Genomic DNA, 18,424 nt, shown 5'->3' on the forward strand with positions numbered 1-18,424 from the left:
ACTGTTGTTTCCCTAATGGGGGTTGGGGGAGGGATGTGGATGTCTAGGGTGATTAGCTTATGGTCAGATCTGACCAACGAGGAATTGACCTCTGGTGTGGAGCACCGGTTGCCCATGTTGGTAATAACCAGGTCTAGGATATTGCTGCCCCTGGTGGGGGTGTGGATAAGTTGATCCATGGCATTGGAATTTATGAATTCCAGAAAACGTTGAGCACAAGAGTTGGTACATGAGTAGTTTTCCCAGTTAATGGTAGGGTAGTTGAAATCACCCATTATTAGGGTGTTGGGTCTCAGATTCACGCATTGTTGCCCCTCAAGAGAGTTCAGGCCAAGTTAGTTCTCCAGCTCCTGGGATCCATGGCTGCCACCATCATGCTGGTGCCTCTAACCAGGTTACACATGCGGATCCTACAGTGGCTCCTTTCGGCCCAGTGGTCCTTTCAGAAACTTACTCTTTCCCACTTGATACTTCTCATGGAATGGTGCAAACAAGACCTCCGCTGGTGGCTATGTTCCACCAATCTGGACAAGGGGAGGAGTTTGATTCCTATGTCTCCAGTGGGCACAGTGACCACAGACGCCTCCCAGGTGGGGTAGGAGGGCATTATCTTGGCAGGACGGTCCAAGGCAAGTGGCAAGATCACGAGGTACACCTGCACATCAATGTTCTAGAGATGAGAGCGGTGTTACTACCGTTGCGGGCACTCCAAAGCTCTCTTCCTCTGGGAACGATTGCAATTCACTCGGACAGCATGTCCGTGGTGTGGTACCTGAACAAGCAGGGGTAACCAAGTCTTATCCCCTCTGCAGAGAGGCCATGCGAGTGTGGCATTGGGCAGTGTCTTCGCAACGGTTTTTAGTGGCAACGCACATTCCGGGAAAGACCAACGTGATAGCGGACAGGCTGAGCAGAGCTATTCTGATGCCTTACGAGTGGTCCCTGAACAACCGAGTGGCAGTTCAAATTTTCAACAGGTGGGGTCAGCCTTGCTGCGATCTTTGCCAGCCCTCTCAATGCCAAATGCAGCAAGTACTTCACACTGATCCCCCCACAGGGGGAGTCACCCAGGGACGCTCTAGTCCACGATTGGCCCCCCGGTCTGATGCTTTCCCTCAGTTTCCTCTGTTACCAAGAATGATTCAGAAAGCCATATCCTTGGGAAGCAGGATGATTCTAATTGCTCCACACTGGCCTCGACAAGTATGGTTTCCCTTTCATCAGCAGTACGCAGTGGATGGTCCTTGGACCCTGGACCCAGTGCCAGACCTACTGACTCGCATGTCAGGACAGCTCCATCCCTCCCTGCGAACCCTCAGGTTGACAGCCTGGCTGCTCCACTTCCATCACTAGTTAGACGACATTCTTTTTCACCTGAGGTGGTACACATCTTGTCTTCATCTCATAAGTCTTCCACCAGAAGGATTTATTCCAGCAAATGGAAGAGATTCTCCATTTGAGCTCAGGCCCAAGGTTTGGACCCCTTCACAGCCCCAGTTCCGTCTGTCTTTGATTTTTTAGCCATGCTTTTCCGACAGGGCTCCACGCCTGCTACCATTAAGGTGCAGCTGGCGGCAATTTCCAATTTTCATACATCTTACGAGCCTTCTCTTATGGGCCATAAACTCTGTAAGGCCTTCTTGAAAGGCACCTGGTTACTTCGCCGTCCTGTTTCAGAATCTGTCATGCCATGGGATGTAAACCTTGTGTTACAAGCCATCACTTTACAAGCCATCACTTCACCGCCCTTTGAACCGGCTGCCACCTGTGAATTAAAATTTCTATCTTAGAAGACGGCTTTCCTAATAGCCATTACATCGGCCAGAAGAGTATCAGAGATTCTAGCTTTGTCCATTAAACCTCCGTATTTGACTTTTCATAAGGACAGAGTTTCCCTGAGACTTAACCCGTCCTTCCTTCCTAAGGGGTGTCATCCACTGTTAATCTTTGTCAGTCTATTGAGTTACCAGTGTTCTTTCCGAACTTTTCCAATAAAGCAGAGTTTATATTTCACCAGTTGGATGTGCACAGACAACTAAGATTCTACTTACACAGGACTAAGCATGTTAGGAAGTCTGATCAACTGTTTGTGTTCTTCTCAGAAAACAGAACAGGTTGTCCTATTTCCAAGAGCACAATTTCTAAATGGATCAAAGATTGTATTTCCTTTATCTATTCGTCAGCAGGCAGAAATTTACTTTTTCCCGTCAAAGCTCACTCTACCAGGGCAGTGTCTACATCAGTAGCTTACCATGCCAGGCTTTCATTGGATGATATTTGTGCTGCGGTCACCTGGGCCTCTCCTCACACCTTTATTACTCATTACAAGTTGGACGTGGCTTCTAGGGGCCGGGCTTCCTTTGGTTCCATGGTTCTCAGGAGTATTTTCCTATGAGCCGCCCAGGATAGAGGTGCTGGGGACACTGTCCCGTGAGTAAAGAATGTAGGCGAGATAGGACCACATAACATCGGGTAGTTATGTACTCACCATAACGCTCGATGTATGTGGTCCATCTCGCCTCACATTCTTACGTACCCTCCCACCCACCCCCTTCCTGTAGGATTTGGAGGAAAATTGGCTCTGAGAACCCTTCAATGTCGGTTGTTTTTTCTTTCCTTCTGGCTGGAGCTCCTTCCAGTGGTGGTTGTGTATGGGGTGTGACTGGAATGGCTTCAAACTAGATCTGGGGCTAGGGCGAGGTGCATCTTGGGATATCGGGTTAGCCCAGCCAATTAGAGACTTCGTGCTAGAGAAATAAGTTGGCAGAGTCAGAGCCGATTCTCTGCTCCGAACCCGTGAGTAAAGAATGTGAGGTGAGATGGACCACATTGAGCGTTATGGTGAGTACATAACTACCTGTTGTGGTGACTTCCTTTTGGCCCAAGCAACAGTACTTTCCTACTACTTTTGAAACTGGCCAAGGGCAGTTGCACCAGTTTACTCACGCCATCCTTCTACTGCTTTAAATAACTGCCTGGATTATAGAGTTTTTAATCCTTTTTAGGCATCTGTTTTTTTGAGGGCACACCGCAAGTATTAAAGGAGGCAAAGAAACCTGCCTTTAGACAAACATTTGTCTTTGTGGAAGAGATTTTCTGGTTGACACCAATGTAAGAACGTGGACCCTTTTCAGAACCAGTACCTCTGGTTTTATAATATTTGTGCAAGTTATCATCCTCTGTTTCTTTCTTTACTCCTTTTTCGAGATTTATATCAAAGCCATCTCTGTTTGGCTGCTATTTGATCCTTGCCTCTTTCTGCATAATCTCAACTAAAACAGTTTTGACAAGGGATTTTGCAGCACCATCTGTCTAGGAGATAGGTGTAGCTTTCTTGGGATCTTAGGTTTGTACTGACATATTCTTGCACCTTCCCCTTTTGAGCCTGTTCATGAGGTTGAAGTTTTTTATTGGAAGGCAGTGTTGTAAAGTGCTCTGACTTTAGCAAGTAGCAACTTGGGCCAGCAGGTTTTGGTACTACTATTCTCCAGGGGCTTCTGGACTCCTCTCACCCCCTTTTTTTTTGTTTAAGCCCTGGTAATTGCCCCATATAGTTTAGACTATTGCAGTAGCGATCTTATAATGAACATTGTTCAGTTGTGTAAGTAAACTTATAACAGTAAATGTTCTAATACATCCTTGTAGTAGGTACACAGTCCCTCCATTCCCCTTTTGGTTTTGCTTTGTTTCAGGGTGTAGGTGTGTGTTTTTCCCTTTTTTTTAGCACATATCTGGCTGTCAGGGCTCTAGTCTTCCTGTTCTTAGACTAGAAGCTCTGATGTTTTGGGAGCTACTAATTTTATTGTGCTCTCCTTGAGCTGTATAGTGGCTAGGGCTTGGGTAAAGTACCCTAAAGGTTTCAGTGCTAGCCTGCTGGTCCTTTCTTTGGCAGATCCTTCCATATAGCTTAGGCTATCTATTCGAATGTGTACTGTTATGGTAAGTGTAGTTACACAATTGTATTTTTGCAGCTTATTAGATTAGTTGCTATTTTGCATTAAATCAGTTAGCTTTGCATGTACATTAAAAGCAAATATGTTTACGTTGTACATGTACACTTGGATTTCTACACAATGTCAGCAGTTCTTTAGTTGATGTTGTGTGCAGATTAGTTTGGTCATTGTGTTCTGTCTTGTATTTATTTGAAGCTACTAATTGGATACATGTTAGCACTTTTTTTTTTTCTAGTTACAAGAGACAAAAAAATAGATCTTCAGAAGAGACAGACACAGAGGAATGTGTTCAAGTGTAATGTTTTTGGGATGAAAGGCTGTGGAAAGAGTGGAATACTGCAGAGCTTTCTTGGACGAAATCTTCTGGTAAGTATATTTAAAAGATAAGAATCTCTTTCCCTACAAAAAAGTTACTTGTAGGGCATGCTGTGAACTTTTGATACCTCATCAATAATATCAAGTAATTTATTTTCTAAAGCATGTATTTGTTACATTTTATCTTATGGGGAATTGCATGTAATTGGTTTGTATGCGAGATAAAATATAACCATTTCCAATCTCCAATTTGGTATCAGTTTCCATAATCTTGGAAGACCATTTGGCAGTTGTGATAACAGGTCACCTGGGAACTAAGCTGTAAGTGGAATAATGTCATGCGTCCTCTTCAGTGTTTTTTTGTTACTGAATTGTACACTCACACTGTGTTGTGCATGTCCGTCAGGCATTTCCGGGTAATGAATCTCTAAAGACATGAATAATTTTTTTGCTTTTTGCCTTTTTTTGGTACTTATTACTTGTTTTTACAGCCCATTGAATCATTTGCTGTTGGAGTTTGTGTGGTCTGACATCCTTAAAAACCTACAACATGTATTCCTGTCTGAGGGAGCTTCCCTATAAACATGATCCTCTGCACGGTTAGTTTTGTTTGAATGAAAATTGATGGATGAGGCTCTGAATACTGTAAAACTTTACTGCTTTCAAGGCTGTGAATCTTGAGGTATTTTGAGATTGTAGGTGCTGGGCTGCATTTGCATCTCATCTTCTGCTTTGCTGTAAACTGTTGACAAATACATCCCCAAGACGTTTTGTATAAAAATGCATAATTGCAGAAAATGGGGAACTTAAAGGCTTGATGGTGTGGGAAGTGAGCATGGTGTGAGGAGCTGTAGTGACACTGTCTGCCTTATTGAGGCCTAAAGGTCTAGGGTCATGAGAGGCCCAACCTGCATTCCCCCCTCCCCCCACACACACACTTTTTGAAGGATGATAGTGAATTCCCAGACACGTGTACCACCTTTAGGCATCTGGAATTACTGAGCCACAGCTGTGTGCCACTTTTTTAAACATCATTAGTTGGTAAATCAGATTATTTTCTGTAAGCTGGCCTGTATGTTCTGGATAATTTTTGCTTTGAGTTTTAGTGAATTTTCTGCTGAATGGCTCCACTCCTAGTTCTTCCCAGCCTTTATTCAGAGGTCCGTGTGCCTCTGTGGCTGAAATTGATCAGGCAGACTTTTGTGGGGATACCTATTCCATCACCTGGTTATTGATATTTTGATGAATATCCTGAATGTCTAGCAAAGTGCAATCTTGTCTTTGGCTCTTATCCCCTCCCCTGCTACTTAAGGAGTATCACAGATATGTCTATAGGAACACAATGTTTGATTCTAGAATTGAATCCTTGGTTACCTCTTGGGGATCCATATTGTCTCAGCTTACTTTGCAGAAAGATGCATGATCAGTTTGTCATAAGAATCTTAGCACATCAGCTGCTCTGGGCATTAGAGCTGCCTGGCTCTGCAAGACTTAGGTAAGAAGCCCTGACTGTGATCCAACTGAGTGGGTTTTCATTACCAGCCTTTGCACGGGGTGGGGTGAAGGGACCACACACACACACACACGCTTAGGGTGGAGGGAGGACGCTGTGCACTCAAGGGGCACAAGTTGATGCAGTTTCCCTTTGAAGACTGGAAAAACACTGCTGTTGCTTCAGAGGGAGAGGTGGGGTTGTGTGGTGGAAAGCCCCTTGCAGAAGTGAAGGGGGGGGACATCCTCTGTGTTTAGGGCTATGAAGTAAAAATCTTGAGCCACCCTTGATGACTGAATAATGGTCACGCCCTGTTGACTGCCAGAGTTGTCATGGGGAATAAATAGGCCTGTTTGGGAGAAGGGTGATACTTGACTGTTAGTGGAGGCAAGGAGAACAAAACAAAATAACTGAGGATTTCAGCTTGTCACCTTCAAGATGCATTTACTTAATTTGGAGGAGGGACATGCTAAAATCAGTAGTACAGGTGATGTAAGATATTTCTAATGAAACTATTGCACATAGTATAGTGAGACTTGGATGACTGCCAAGGGTTGGTAGTACTCTTATCACACAGGCTAGGATGCCATTGAAACGTGTTAAGACAGTAGTTTTGGGCCCAGTTTTCATTAAACCTTCATATCTCAAGATTTTGCCACATCTAGATGATATAAAGTGACAGCTCACGTACCCCTGTAGATAATGTAATGGGGGGGGGTTGGCGTAATGGTTAAGGTGTTAACTTCACAGACACAAGGTGCAGGGTTTCTCACCTTTGAGGGAAGTTCACTATGCTTAAAATGGCCCTTAAGGGTAGGTAGCATAGTGCTTTACCTATGAATCTGTACGACAGTAATCGCTCAAATGACGTGCGTCTCATATGTACATATATATATATATATATATATATATATATATATATATATATATATATAAATAATACATGTGTATGTGTGTGTGTGTATGTATATATATATATATATATATATATATATATATATATATATATATATATATATATATATATAAATATAAATATACACATGTGCGTATGTGTGTGTGTGTATATATATATATATATATATATATATATATATATATATATATATATATATATATATATGAAAAATGTGGACATATATATGCTTGTGTTTGTATGGGAGCCATTAATTTTGGCCAGTTTGTCAATAGTCATCTGTTTAGTCTAAACAGATGGTTGAAAACTGGGCAAGATGACTCTACCAGGGTTAGGGAACAGGCCCTTTCCCTGGTATTGTGCAATCTCACAGGTAGAGCAGTAAGGTTTCCAACTTTTTAAAAAAGTTTTTAGTTCTGAAGTTTCTGAGCTCATGCATAGTGACCTGTCAACTTTAACGTGTTGTTGCCGACATTAGCGGCACAGATACTTACCCATTTTCATTTAAATGCACCCATATGTGCATGTCCGTGTCTCTGTATGGGTGACGTACACTTTGCTGAATTGACATTTGTTAGTGAACTTTGTTGAAATTTGGTTGAGTGTATGAATGATCAAGTGCTCAATATAGTAAGTGTGGTATTTGTTGACAGGAGGAAGATCTCTTGCAATAGGTAAGTGTGTTCTTGGATGCTAACACCTAAAGTTTTGGATAGATACTAAGTTTTGGTATTAGGGAGTTTGTGTGGGTTAGGTAAGGGGATAGATTTAATGATGTGCTTTTGTTTTTTATATAATGTGTGTCTGAGCTGCTTTGTGCATGTTAGCATTACAGAAAAGGTGTTTCTAAGGTGAGGTGCTAAGTAGAGGTTAAACACAGGTTTGAGGATAATACAGAGTAGTAGTAGTAAGGTGGTGCAGCGGAGGCAGTTAGAGCAATCGGAATATGATCACACACACTTCTGTTCATCTGATTGGTCCTCTCCTTTCTTTTTATAGCTTGCTTTGGCTGTTTTATCATTATCTATTACCTTCCATAATATTATAGTATTGGATTTAGCTGGTACCCTTCAGTTGTATACAAGTCACTTTTCAACATTTAACCCGTGTGTTTATTTAAATGTCAGAAGTCTGATTTATACAAATGTGCCAATACAATAATAATTGCTGTGATGGTCCCTTCTCCAGGCCAGTATGCAAGGAGCCTCAATCCTCACCACTGACACCAGTGAGGGATGGCCACTAGGAACAAAAATGGGATACACATAGTATTTTCAGATGCAGCTCTCACTATCAAGCACAATTTCCCTTAAAGGAAAACTCTACCGTAGAACGAAAAAAATTTTTTTTTACTCTTTCTTTGTTTTGAGTTATTTTAACATCTCAAAATCACTCTGACTGCTTCTTAGAGAATTTTAATATGTTTTCAGCAAAATGTCTGAAAACGGGGATTGATATATTAGTAATCTTATTTTTTTTCAAGCATTTGTTTCTCATAATTCATTTCAAACCTGCATTATATGAGTCATGCTAGACATAAGTAGTGATGTATTCCCATTCCGTTGGTATATAATGGAGTTAATGTCAGTCACTGTCATCTTCTATACTGTCTGTAATAGGGCTGCTTTTTTGTGTATTTCAGGGCTTGTTTTATAGTATACTAAGGAATTTATACAGCTGCAACCAGAACAGTTGCTAAATTGCTGGTATTTGTTCAAAGTATCTTTTTGTAGTCCACAATGAATTGACAGCCCCCTCTCCCTACACTTTGGTAAATGTGCTGATACTTTAAAAGAATTGCAAACAAAAAGTATTTTCTGACTTTTCTGTAAAAGTCAGACATCTTTGATACTACAGTCAAGTCGCCTTAAAATGTAAAGTAGTATAAACAACAAAAAAATTAAAACTTGGCATTTCAGTACTGTGATTCTACTTGTGTAAGTTTGCCAAAAGAGGTGACAACTGCCTTTGAGCTAATTGCTCTGTTTTGCTATGGAAGGCATGGCTGCATTGGAAGCAGCTCTGAGTCAGTGCAAGTTCTCTTTCTCTCTGCAATAAAGACAATGGAAAACAGTTTCACACCTCTGTGTCTTGTTTACAGCAGCCTGAGCTCCTGATTACAAATTTCTCTATCTGTGGTATATCATACAAGTGTAGACAAATTCCAATGCAACTTATGTAAGAAGTTAAGCTTAAAAAATGTGGGTAGTCTTTCCCTTCCTTTGAACACCAAAGTGAGGAAATGAAAGTTTTATAAAGTACAAGCAGATTTCAGGTCACTACACGGTACTGGAATCATATTGTAAGGGTAAAAGCAATCTAAGAGTCAAGTTAAACTGTAGGAGAAGGTGGCGTTTTCCTTTAAGAGCACGCAGGTTGTTCACTCAAGACCTTTGGCTGGACTCTACCCCCCCCCCCCCCAGACCCCAAACAAGACTCCACAGTGGCCACTTTGGAGCTCTGTGTCCCTGTTCCAAGTAGCTCACACACACACTTGGATATTTGATTTTCACTCTCACATACTTTGAAAGGCTGGCACCGATTTACCAGCTGTGCTCCCCTCTGTCCAGACTATGCCACCTGTCTGCTTCTCTAAGGCTCTTACAAAGGTACCCAGTTATTCTCAATAAAATTAATACTACTACAAATGGTAGAGTTTGACTAATGCAGCAAGGATTTTAGGAATGGCCACCGTGTCGGTAAAATAAGCATAAGTACTGTTTTGGTGTTAAAAGTATTCTCTAAAAAAACAGCCATAATGAAAAGTATAGAAATATTTAATACATAATAGAAAACATGAGAATACTGAATATCTAGTTACAGTAAACACCAGAGTTTGTCATAGGAGATGTAAAAAATAACCCAGTTGGATAGATTCACACAGATTCAAAAAAAGTACTTAACTAATAGGTTCATAGGTAGGTACTAGGCTATTAGTCCTAGGGCCTGTATAAGCCTAGCCAAACGGTACCCTGGCTTTTGCCACCCAAGAAAATTATTTTCCTGTGCTCCTGTCAAGCAGAACCATAGAAATTATCCCTGGGGAGAATTTCCTATCTCCCATCCAATCAAGATTTTTCTTGAGTGCTAATGAGGGCTTTGTTTGATATAGATAGGTAGCTTGTTCCAGAGTATGGGAAGTCTCTGAGACAGGAATCTATCCCTCCAGCATAGCATGTTCTGTTTATTGTGGTGACAAGGTTTAGGTCCCTAGAGCGTGTAGCTTGAAGGGATTGGGATTTCTTTACGTGGAGCATGTCCAACAGCTCTGGGTTTGACATAGCTTTGTATGTTAGGCAGAGATCACTTCTGAGTAGGCGATATTCGACACAGTAAAGCTGGAGATTTTTGAGACTCTGCGTAGGGCATCTGTTTGAGGCCGGTAATCCTGTTTGTGAGGTATTTTTGAGGCCTTTCCAGTTGTTGATGTCTTGTGAGGTACATACCAAAAGGGGCGTTGTACTCTATAATGGGTCTAATGAGTGATGAGTAGAGGGGAGCAATGACCTCTTTTTTTCCTGGATGAGAAACCTTTTGTGATGAGGTGTGCAACGTAGAAGGATTTCCTGACTATATTTTCCTGACTGACTACAGAATTACTGTTCCCTACTCAAGTTACTTACTGCAACAAGGCAAAATGACTGTTAAGTTGCTTACTACAGCAAGGGAAGATGAGGAGTGTGGTTATGTGAGATATCTGAGAGATAGCTTTCCTGTCAGGTTCAGTAAAAGTGCTGCTGCGAGAATTCCACATTTCACACTAATTTCTAAAAAAAAAAAAAACATTTCAATACTGGTTATAGAATAACATCACATCTTGGTCAGCTGACATTAGTACAGTACATACCCAGAGCTTTGCTATGATCTATTGCAGCATCTGAAAGCTATAAAACAATTTCAAAAACTTCCACCCTTCCAAGGTAGCAATTAGTTCCCCCTAAGGACAATACAGTAAGATTTCTAGTCCTGGTTTTCCCAAACATTTGTCTCTGGCTGCAGTCAGACCTGGAACATGAAACCTTTATGGCCTACACCAATCCATTTAATTTTCAAACTTTTTTTCAAAATTAGCTGGACTGAGATTAACTTCTTCCCTTCCAGAATTCTCTGTTAAAGCATATACATTTAATCAGTTATAATACAGTCTGACATGCATGTATATCTCTTTTCTTTCCAGCAGGACCCACTGTTGATGCATTTTTAACACAAGCAACTTTACAAATACATTTTTAACACAAGCATCTGTACAAATCAGTGTGATAGTCAAATGACATAAAATTCTTTACAAAACATATGTCAGCATAGCTAGCTGGAGTTAGACATGCACTGCTCTACTCTCCCTGGCACAGATAGCACTACCTCATATCATCACACTTGCATAAATGGTTTGACAGGTCTGGAGAAAATAAACATGGTTTTGTCATTTTTATGCTTGTGAATACATAAAAATGTCTTTGTTCTGGTTTTATATACACATTTGTGTGCATGCATTTGTATATACCATATGTTATATAATATAAACATGTATTATGTTACAATGACATTTTATATTGACCTTTAGTTGTACACACAGCATGTCAAGGATTTTTTTTATTCACATCAAAATAAAATAATTTTGACACATTCAAAATGCATTTTATTAAGTGCAGCTGTTCAGCTTTTTAGTATCCATATCAGCTCTCAAACATGTCCATTGATTGTCTAATTTGAGTGCTCTTTCTAGAAAAGTTGGCAAGACTGCTCAGTGTGGACATCTGATCTTTTGGGAGCTTTTCTTGTTGTACTGCCTGTTCTTGGAGAGACATGTTGAGAAGTGACTGCAGCTCCTGGCTGTCACAGTTTACAGTTTTTATTTTAATACAGCAGCACTGGTTGCTTTTCTGCCTAGATTTCATCTTACTTATCCTACACTGATGCCTGTGATTCTTCCTGTGCAACTTTCTATCTTCCTCACAGATAATAATGAATCTTAATTAGCCTAGTTTACAGCTATAAATCTAATGACCACTAGGGCCTTTTTAAGCCTAGCCATGCATCCCAAATCTCTGACAAGTTCTGGTACCCTTGATAAGCATAAGTGGGGCTTGGTAGATGAAACATTTATAAGCAGTGGCATGGGAGACCAACCATTTATAGGCTGCCTGTATCAGAGACACAGGTGCCAAACCAGGGATGAATTTCCTGTTCTCCATCCAGTTGTCCAAGTTGCACTTGAATTGGTATTGTGGGAATTCTGCTTCACATAGATGGGGAGGCTGTTCCAGAGAAGGGGGTAGTCTCTGGGATAAGCACCTGTGTCTCCAGCAGGTCCTATTTACATCACAGACACGTTTTAAGTATTTAGACCAGATAATTATGGTGCTGTTTGTTTTGCAGATATGAAAGAGGTCATCAGAGTGGGGTCCAAAGATGCCTTGTATGCCAGTCATAGATCTTTCCACAACAGCCAGTAGTAGACAGACAGAATACAGTGATAGGGCTTTGAGGCGATCTGCATAGGATGTGTTATTTGCACCCTATATTCTTTGTCAGGAAACTCTGTAGACATTCCAGTTGTTGAATGTGCCTGGTTAGGTACATAACAAAGGGGGCATTGCACTCATTAGGTCTGATGAATGCTGGATGATGTGGAACAGTGACCTCCTTAGACTTGCACGCTATACTGTAAGTTGCATAACATAGAACAATTTCCTCACTACTGTACACACGTGATAGTCAAAGGCTAAATTGCTGTCTTGTGTGTTCCCTAGTCCCCTAACTGCTGAGTCTACTCTTAAGGGTATGTTACCAATATTATAGTTACCAGGGATGGATAACTTTCCAAAGGATACTGTTATAGATTTTTTGGCATTTAGTTTTAGTCCATGGCTCTAACACAAGTTTTGCCTATGACTGCCCTTCTTGGAGAACATTAGTGTCTGTGGGGGGGATTCTGTGACTGTTGTTACTTTGCAATCTTCTGTAAATTTGTTCAGCCAGAGGCCCTTGACATTGGTCTTGACTTCAGAGAAGTAGATGCCAAAAAGGAGTTTTCCCAGGACTAGTCCCTAAGGGACTGTGCTTGTGACTTGTCTCTGTGTAGAGTTGGACTTCCCAGATGTTCGTGTTTCACTGTTGCAGTCATCACATTTGGGTTATCCCTGCCAAGGTAGCCTTTGGTCAGCCCGAATACCAGAGACTTGGTATTTCTGAGTCTGTTGCTATCGCTTGAGGACTGACATCAGGTCGTCAGTGGTATAAAGTAAGGCAGCAAACACTTTTACATCAGTCTTTTTTGCCATGGAGCCCGAAGCAGCAGTTCACATGAGTGCCAGTCTGCCGCTAACTGAGTTTTCGTTTCTGAATTGAAGAAATCATAACCCCAAAAAATTCTGGTCAGGAATCAATAAACTGCTCCATCCAGGAAATACCAAAACACCTACTCCAGCTAACTTAGCACAGACACCACTCAACTTAATAGCCAATACATTCAACAACTTCTTCACTGAAACAGTCACTTCTCTTGCAAAGAACATGACTCCCCACACTTCCCTTAAAAACACCTCCCCTCAAAATAACACCCCCACTCTAACATTCGGTACAGTCTCCACAACCTATATACAAAAGTTACTCTCAAAACTAAAACCATGCACTCCTTCAGCTGACCAACTACCAGCTGAATATCTGCAGCTAGCATCAGCAGAACTAGCATACCCAGTCTCCATTTTAATTAACAGAACAATAACCGAATCTACTATCCCTTCCCTCTGGAAAGTCTCCTATATCATTCCTCTGCATAAAGGAGGAAACTCTAATGAACTTTCTAATTTCCGTCCTATATCCTTATTATCACCACTATCTAAAATCATGCAGCGTTGTATACACCAACAACTTTTACATCATCTTTTACATAATAGCCTACTTTCAGACTCTCAACATGGCTTTAGACCTTTCCATAGCACTTCCACTGTTCTTCTCTCCTTCACAGATACTATCAACAAAAATCGCAATAACAACCTATACGCTTCTGCTTTGTTTCTTGGCCTCTCTAAAGCCTTTGATATGGTCAACCATCAACTTTTACTAGACACTTTGAAATCTCTCTCACTTGAACCTTCGGCATTGCACTGGTTTGACTCTTATCTGAAAGATAGACAACAAGCAGTCCTTTGGGACAGCCATCTCTCCTCTCAGCTCCCAATCACTATTGGTGTCCCACAAGGTTCCATCTTAGGACCCCTTCTCTTCTCCATATTTATAAACAACCTGTCTATTTCACTCCCAACACCCTCATGTATTCCATATGCAGACGATTCAACTCTCATCTGTTCTGCTGTATCTCCAGCTGAACTTCATTCTTCCACCCAAAAAGTCTTTACAGCAGCAGAAAAATGGTTCCAAGATATCTGTCTCCTCCTTAATCCCAAAAAAAAACTAAATTATTACTTCTCTCCAACCCTTAAATCTGCCCCTCTTTCCTTTTCTGTTGTCTGACAATGGCACTATCATTACACCTGATAGTTCCGCTAAACTACTAGGTGTTAAAATAGATAATCAACTAAACTTTGATTATCACATTGACCTGACTATCAAAACTGTTAATAAAAAGATAGGTGCCCTCTATAGACTTAAGCCCTTTCTAACAGCAACCACCAGGGTGTCTTTAGCCCAAACTCATCTTATCTCTACATTATTATATGCCTCCCCATCTTTTATAAACCTTTCAAAATCTAACCTTCAGAAACTTGCCACAGCCTACCACAGCATTGCCAGGTTTGCCACAGGTTCCCCGTTTCTCACACATTGTGTTAATCTCAAAAAGCTTGACTGGCTTGAACTTCAAAATCTCATTCTCCTACATCAATTAGTTATTACCTATAAAATTCTCCATTACCCTTCTAATACACCCATACTAAATAACCTTGTTGTCCCTTACAGGAATCTTACTTCCCTTCGCTCAGCTAACAAATTACTAGTGGCCACCATCACAACTTTTCAGAAAACAACTAAGAAACTATTTTAAAACTCACTGGCTATGCCCTTGCTCAAATCCTGACTGACCTCAGCTTCCATCTCTCTTTTCACTACTCTTCCTCATGTCCCTATCACTACCTTTACCCCTCCTCTGTACTTCACCTACCATCCACTTGGATATTACTTTTCCCATAAATTTACTTCTCTTTATATTACGGCAACCTATCATCTCACCTTGTGTCTAAATCACCCAGCTGATGAAATCTGTTTCTTAAAACTAGTGCCCTGACACAAAATGTTCATCAAAATTGTTAATACTGTAAATAGTTGAATAGAGTCTTGTGTGAGTTACTGCTTTATTTCTTCTTTAATTACTCTTCCAAAGATTTTGTAATAGAAATCCTCACTTTGTTTAGTTTTTATATATTACTTTTGCACTGTTACTTTGTTACTTGGGAATAGTTCTTTACATGCTTATAATTTCTATCTTATTGTGATTTTTTGTTTATTTTTATCATTATTATGTACTAGTATATAGTGGAGCTTTTCTCCTCTGGCCTCTGCTGAAAATGGACATGTATCCAGCCAGACTAGCCTGGTCAACAAATGTAAAATAAAAATAAATAAAAACATCTTCTAAAGTTAAGTACCCTGTTGGGGATCTTTTTTTCTTGCACTAACTGATGTCAGAAAAAAGTTAATAATTGTCCTGCCTGTGGAAAGCAAATACCACACAGAGACTTCCACTCTTACTGCGTCACTTGTCTAGGCCCAGACCACGATGTCCCCTGTTGTCACTTCTGTGCTTTAGCACCAGAACCATCAGTTGTCTGGCCCTTATTGTAGCCAGATATTTTCATTTACAGTCCTCAAATTCTGATATGGCTTCGGTAAGCCATCCGTCAACAGATCTTCCGAAAAAACGTAAAGATCAAGTCAGAGACAGACCACACCGGTCCAAACCTTCCGATGATGCTTCAGTCCTCTGGTACTCAGTGAGGCGCTTTCGCAGGCCCTGATGCCTGCTTCAGTTGATTCGCAGGCTGCTACTGAGACCCTTTCGAAGTCTGGTATGCCGCAAAACTCTTCTTCGTCTAAGGATCCTGCAGTCATATCTACCTTGGATGCGTCCGGGGCCACTGAGCAGGCCGCTACTGAGACCCTTTTTGAGTCTGGTATGCCGCAAAACTCTTCTTCGCCTAAGGATCCTGCAGTCATTTCTACCTTGGATGGGTCCGGAGCCACTGAGCAGGCACCGGATTCCAAGGAAGTCCTTCGCACCACTGAATCTTGACACAGACGTCTTCGTTCACAACTACCCTTCTTTCGAAAACATAGTTCTTTGGGCCCAGGATTCGAACCACACCCAAGAAACCAACTACCCACTCTCAGCCACCTGCTACCTTGCCTTAGTCTCAAATGCTTAAAATGGCTGAATACCTTATCATGCTGATCAGGGGAAGCCAAGCTGCCCCCTCAAAAAGGAAGAGAGATCTGTCCCCAGTAGTTTTGTCTGAACAAGAATCAGATGAGTCTGATGCATCTGACTATGAAGACATGCAGCCCCTCTCCGCTTATGAGGATTCTGATGCAGAGGAATCCATTCCTTCAGCCTCTCCTCAGAGGATTTTTTCCTTTGAATAAACCCTGCATACTTTAAGGGAGCATTTCCAATGGGGAGAGTCAGGACTACCCTCTCTCTAAAAAGAGACTCTGGGAATTCCTAGATCTTCCACAACACAATGTGTAGTATGATGTTTTCCTTGAATCCAGCTCGACTCCTGACACCCTACCTCCTGCTCCCAGAAAACCAGACAGATACTACAGAGTCCCTGACTCACGCAAATCTTTTTAAAAATCCAGCAGCTGACCTTGAGGTCATTTCTCAAGGGCCAAAAGGGATCAAAGTAACCTCTGCTAAGAATCCCACCCCCCTCAGACTGGGATTCCCGAGCACTGGACAGAATGGGTAAAAAAGTATACACCTCAGCTACTCTTGCTATCAGGGCACTAAATTGTCAGTTCCATACACCTAAATATCAGCAACATACCTTGGAACTCCTTAAACAAAAAAATATCTTCCTCTCCTGCTTGGGTAGAATCTAAGGATTTACAAAACTTAATGCATTTTGCAAGTCAAGTAACTAAACACACTTTGCACTGTGGTTTAGATGCCCTAGAAGCTTCTTGCATGGCAGCAGTCACTGGATCTGTCATTAGAAGACCTGCATGGCTTAAGGAGCAACCCCCTGCCAGACCATGTCAAATCTAAACTGTTGGATGCCCCTTTGCACAAAGATAACTTATTTGGCACTAAGGCAGAAGAGGTCTTAAAAAAGATGGAATAAAAAGCAAAATCTATGCAAACAATTAGATTTCTTATCCAACCCCCTAGGTTCAGCAGACATTTTCCCTCCAAGTACTGGTCCTTTCCTGCTCCGAGTAAACAGGCCCAGCCTAGGCCCCGTGGAAACAGACCCCCCCCCAGACAGTAGCCCCAGGGAATGCAGAGATCTAAGCAGTGGACTACCTCCACTTCAAAACCAGGGAGTTCTAAGCCACCCCCTTATGGTAAGAAGTCACAATGACTCACCTCCTCCCGACCTCCCCTCTGCCCACCTTCACTTACCCTTGGGAGGAAAACTCTCCTTTCACTCAAGCACCTAGGCTGCCATTACCAAGGACCAATGAGTTCTGAACATTGTATCTCATGGATACAAATTCTCCTTCCACACCTTTCCAACCCCAAAAGGGTTCCCAGATCTGCCACCAAACCAGTGGGCAGTGGCTCAAAGGCAAATCCATTCTCTGCTCTCTTTGTGGGCAATAGAGCACATTCCTGCAGAACAGATAGGCCAAGGCTTCTACTCCAGACATTTTCTGGTACCCGGAAAAGAAGGCATCTGGTGCCCCATCCTCTATCTATCCATTCTAAGCACCTTCCTGGTGATCCCAAAATTCAGAATTCTCACCCTCCAGCAGCGGCTACCCATGCTCTCCAAGGACGCTTGGTTAGCCACCCTGGATCTAAAAAAGGCCTACCTCCACATTCCTATCAGGGAATCATGCAGAAAATATCTCTGCTTCAGGGCAGGATCTCAACACTTTCAGTTCTCTGTGCTTCCCTTTGGCTTATCTACTGCTTCCAGAGTTTTCACCAAATGCCTGGCTCCGGCTATTGCCTTTTGCAGACAAAGAAATATTCAACTTTACCCCTACTTAAGATGACTGCCTTATTCAAGCAGACAGCCAGGAAAAGCTGCTCAAACACTTGGCCTTTGTAAAGAGCCTACTAACTTCCCCAGGGTACACAGTCAACGAAAAGAAATCAAAACAGGTGCCCACCCAAAAGATCATCTTCCTGGGAGTAAGTCTGGACACAGCATCCCAGATGGCATACCTTACACCAGCGAAACAAATTTTCCTGTCAGCCTACTTCTCTCAACTGGCCACCAGGCCCCAGCTTTCTGCAAGGAAAACCCTGCAAGCTCTGGGGTTCATGGCATCTTGCATACTCCTCATTCCATATGCCAGATTGTATATGAGGAAACTTCAGTGGTACCTAAAGAGCCTTTGGTGTCAACACTCTCAAGACCTGGAAACTCTTCTACCTATAATTCCTCGCCTCAGAAAGGAATTTCTTTGGTAGGCAGCAACAGGCTCCCACAACAAGGGGACTGCCTTTCTCCCCACACCCCACCCAGATCCTCACCACAGACGCATCAGACTATGCTTGGGGTGCACACCTGGATGGCAGGTGCATACAGGGCCAATGGAGCCCACAGCAAATCCCCT

General features: G+C 41.9%; 1 protein-coding gene across 3 annotated transcripts in view; it reads left to right on the forward strand.

Annotated features, from left to right (window-relative positions):
- RHOT1 (ras homolog family member T1) overlaps positions 1 to 18,424 on the forward strand; it is a 1,470,459-nt gene that overhangs the window by 908,152 nt on the left and 543,883 nt on the right. For all 3 annotated transcript variants that reach the window (XM_044068049.1, XM_044068050.1, XM_044068051.1), the window contains exon 15: positions 4,189 to 4,319. In XM_044068049.1, coding sequence (XP_043923984.1) covers positions 4,189 to 4,319 — 131 coding nt within the window. The remainder of the gene's footprint in view (positions 1 to 4,188; positions 4,320 to 18,424) is intronic.

This window comes from Protopterus annectens, chromosome 4.part0, assembly GCF_019279795.1.
Source record: "Protopterus annectens isolate FY-2018-M chromosome 4.part0, PAN1.0, whole genome shotgun sequence".
Taxonomy (NCBI): Eukaryota; Metazoa; Chordata; order Ceratodontiformes; family Protopteridae; genus Protopterus; species Protopterus annectens.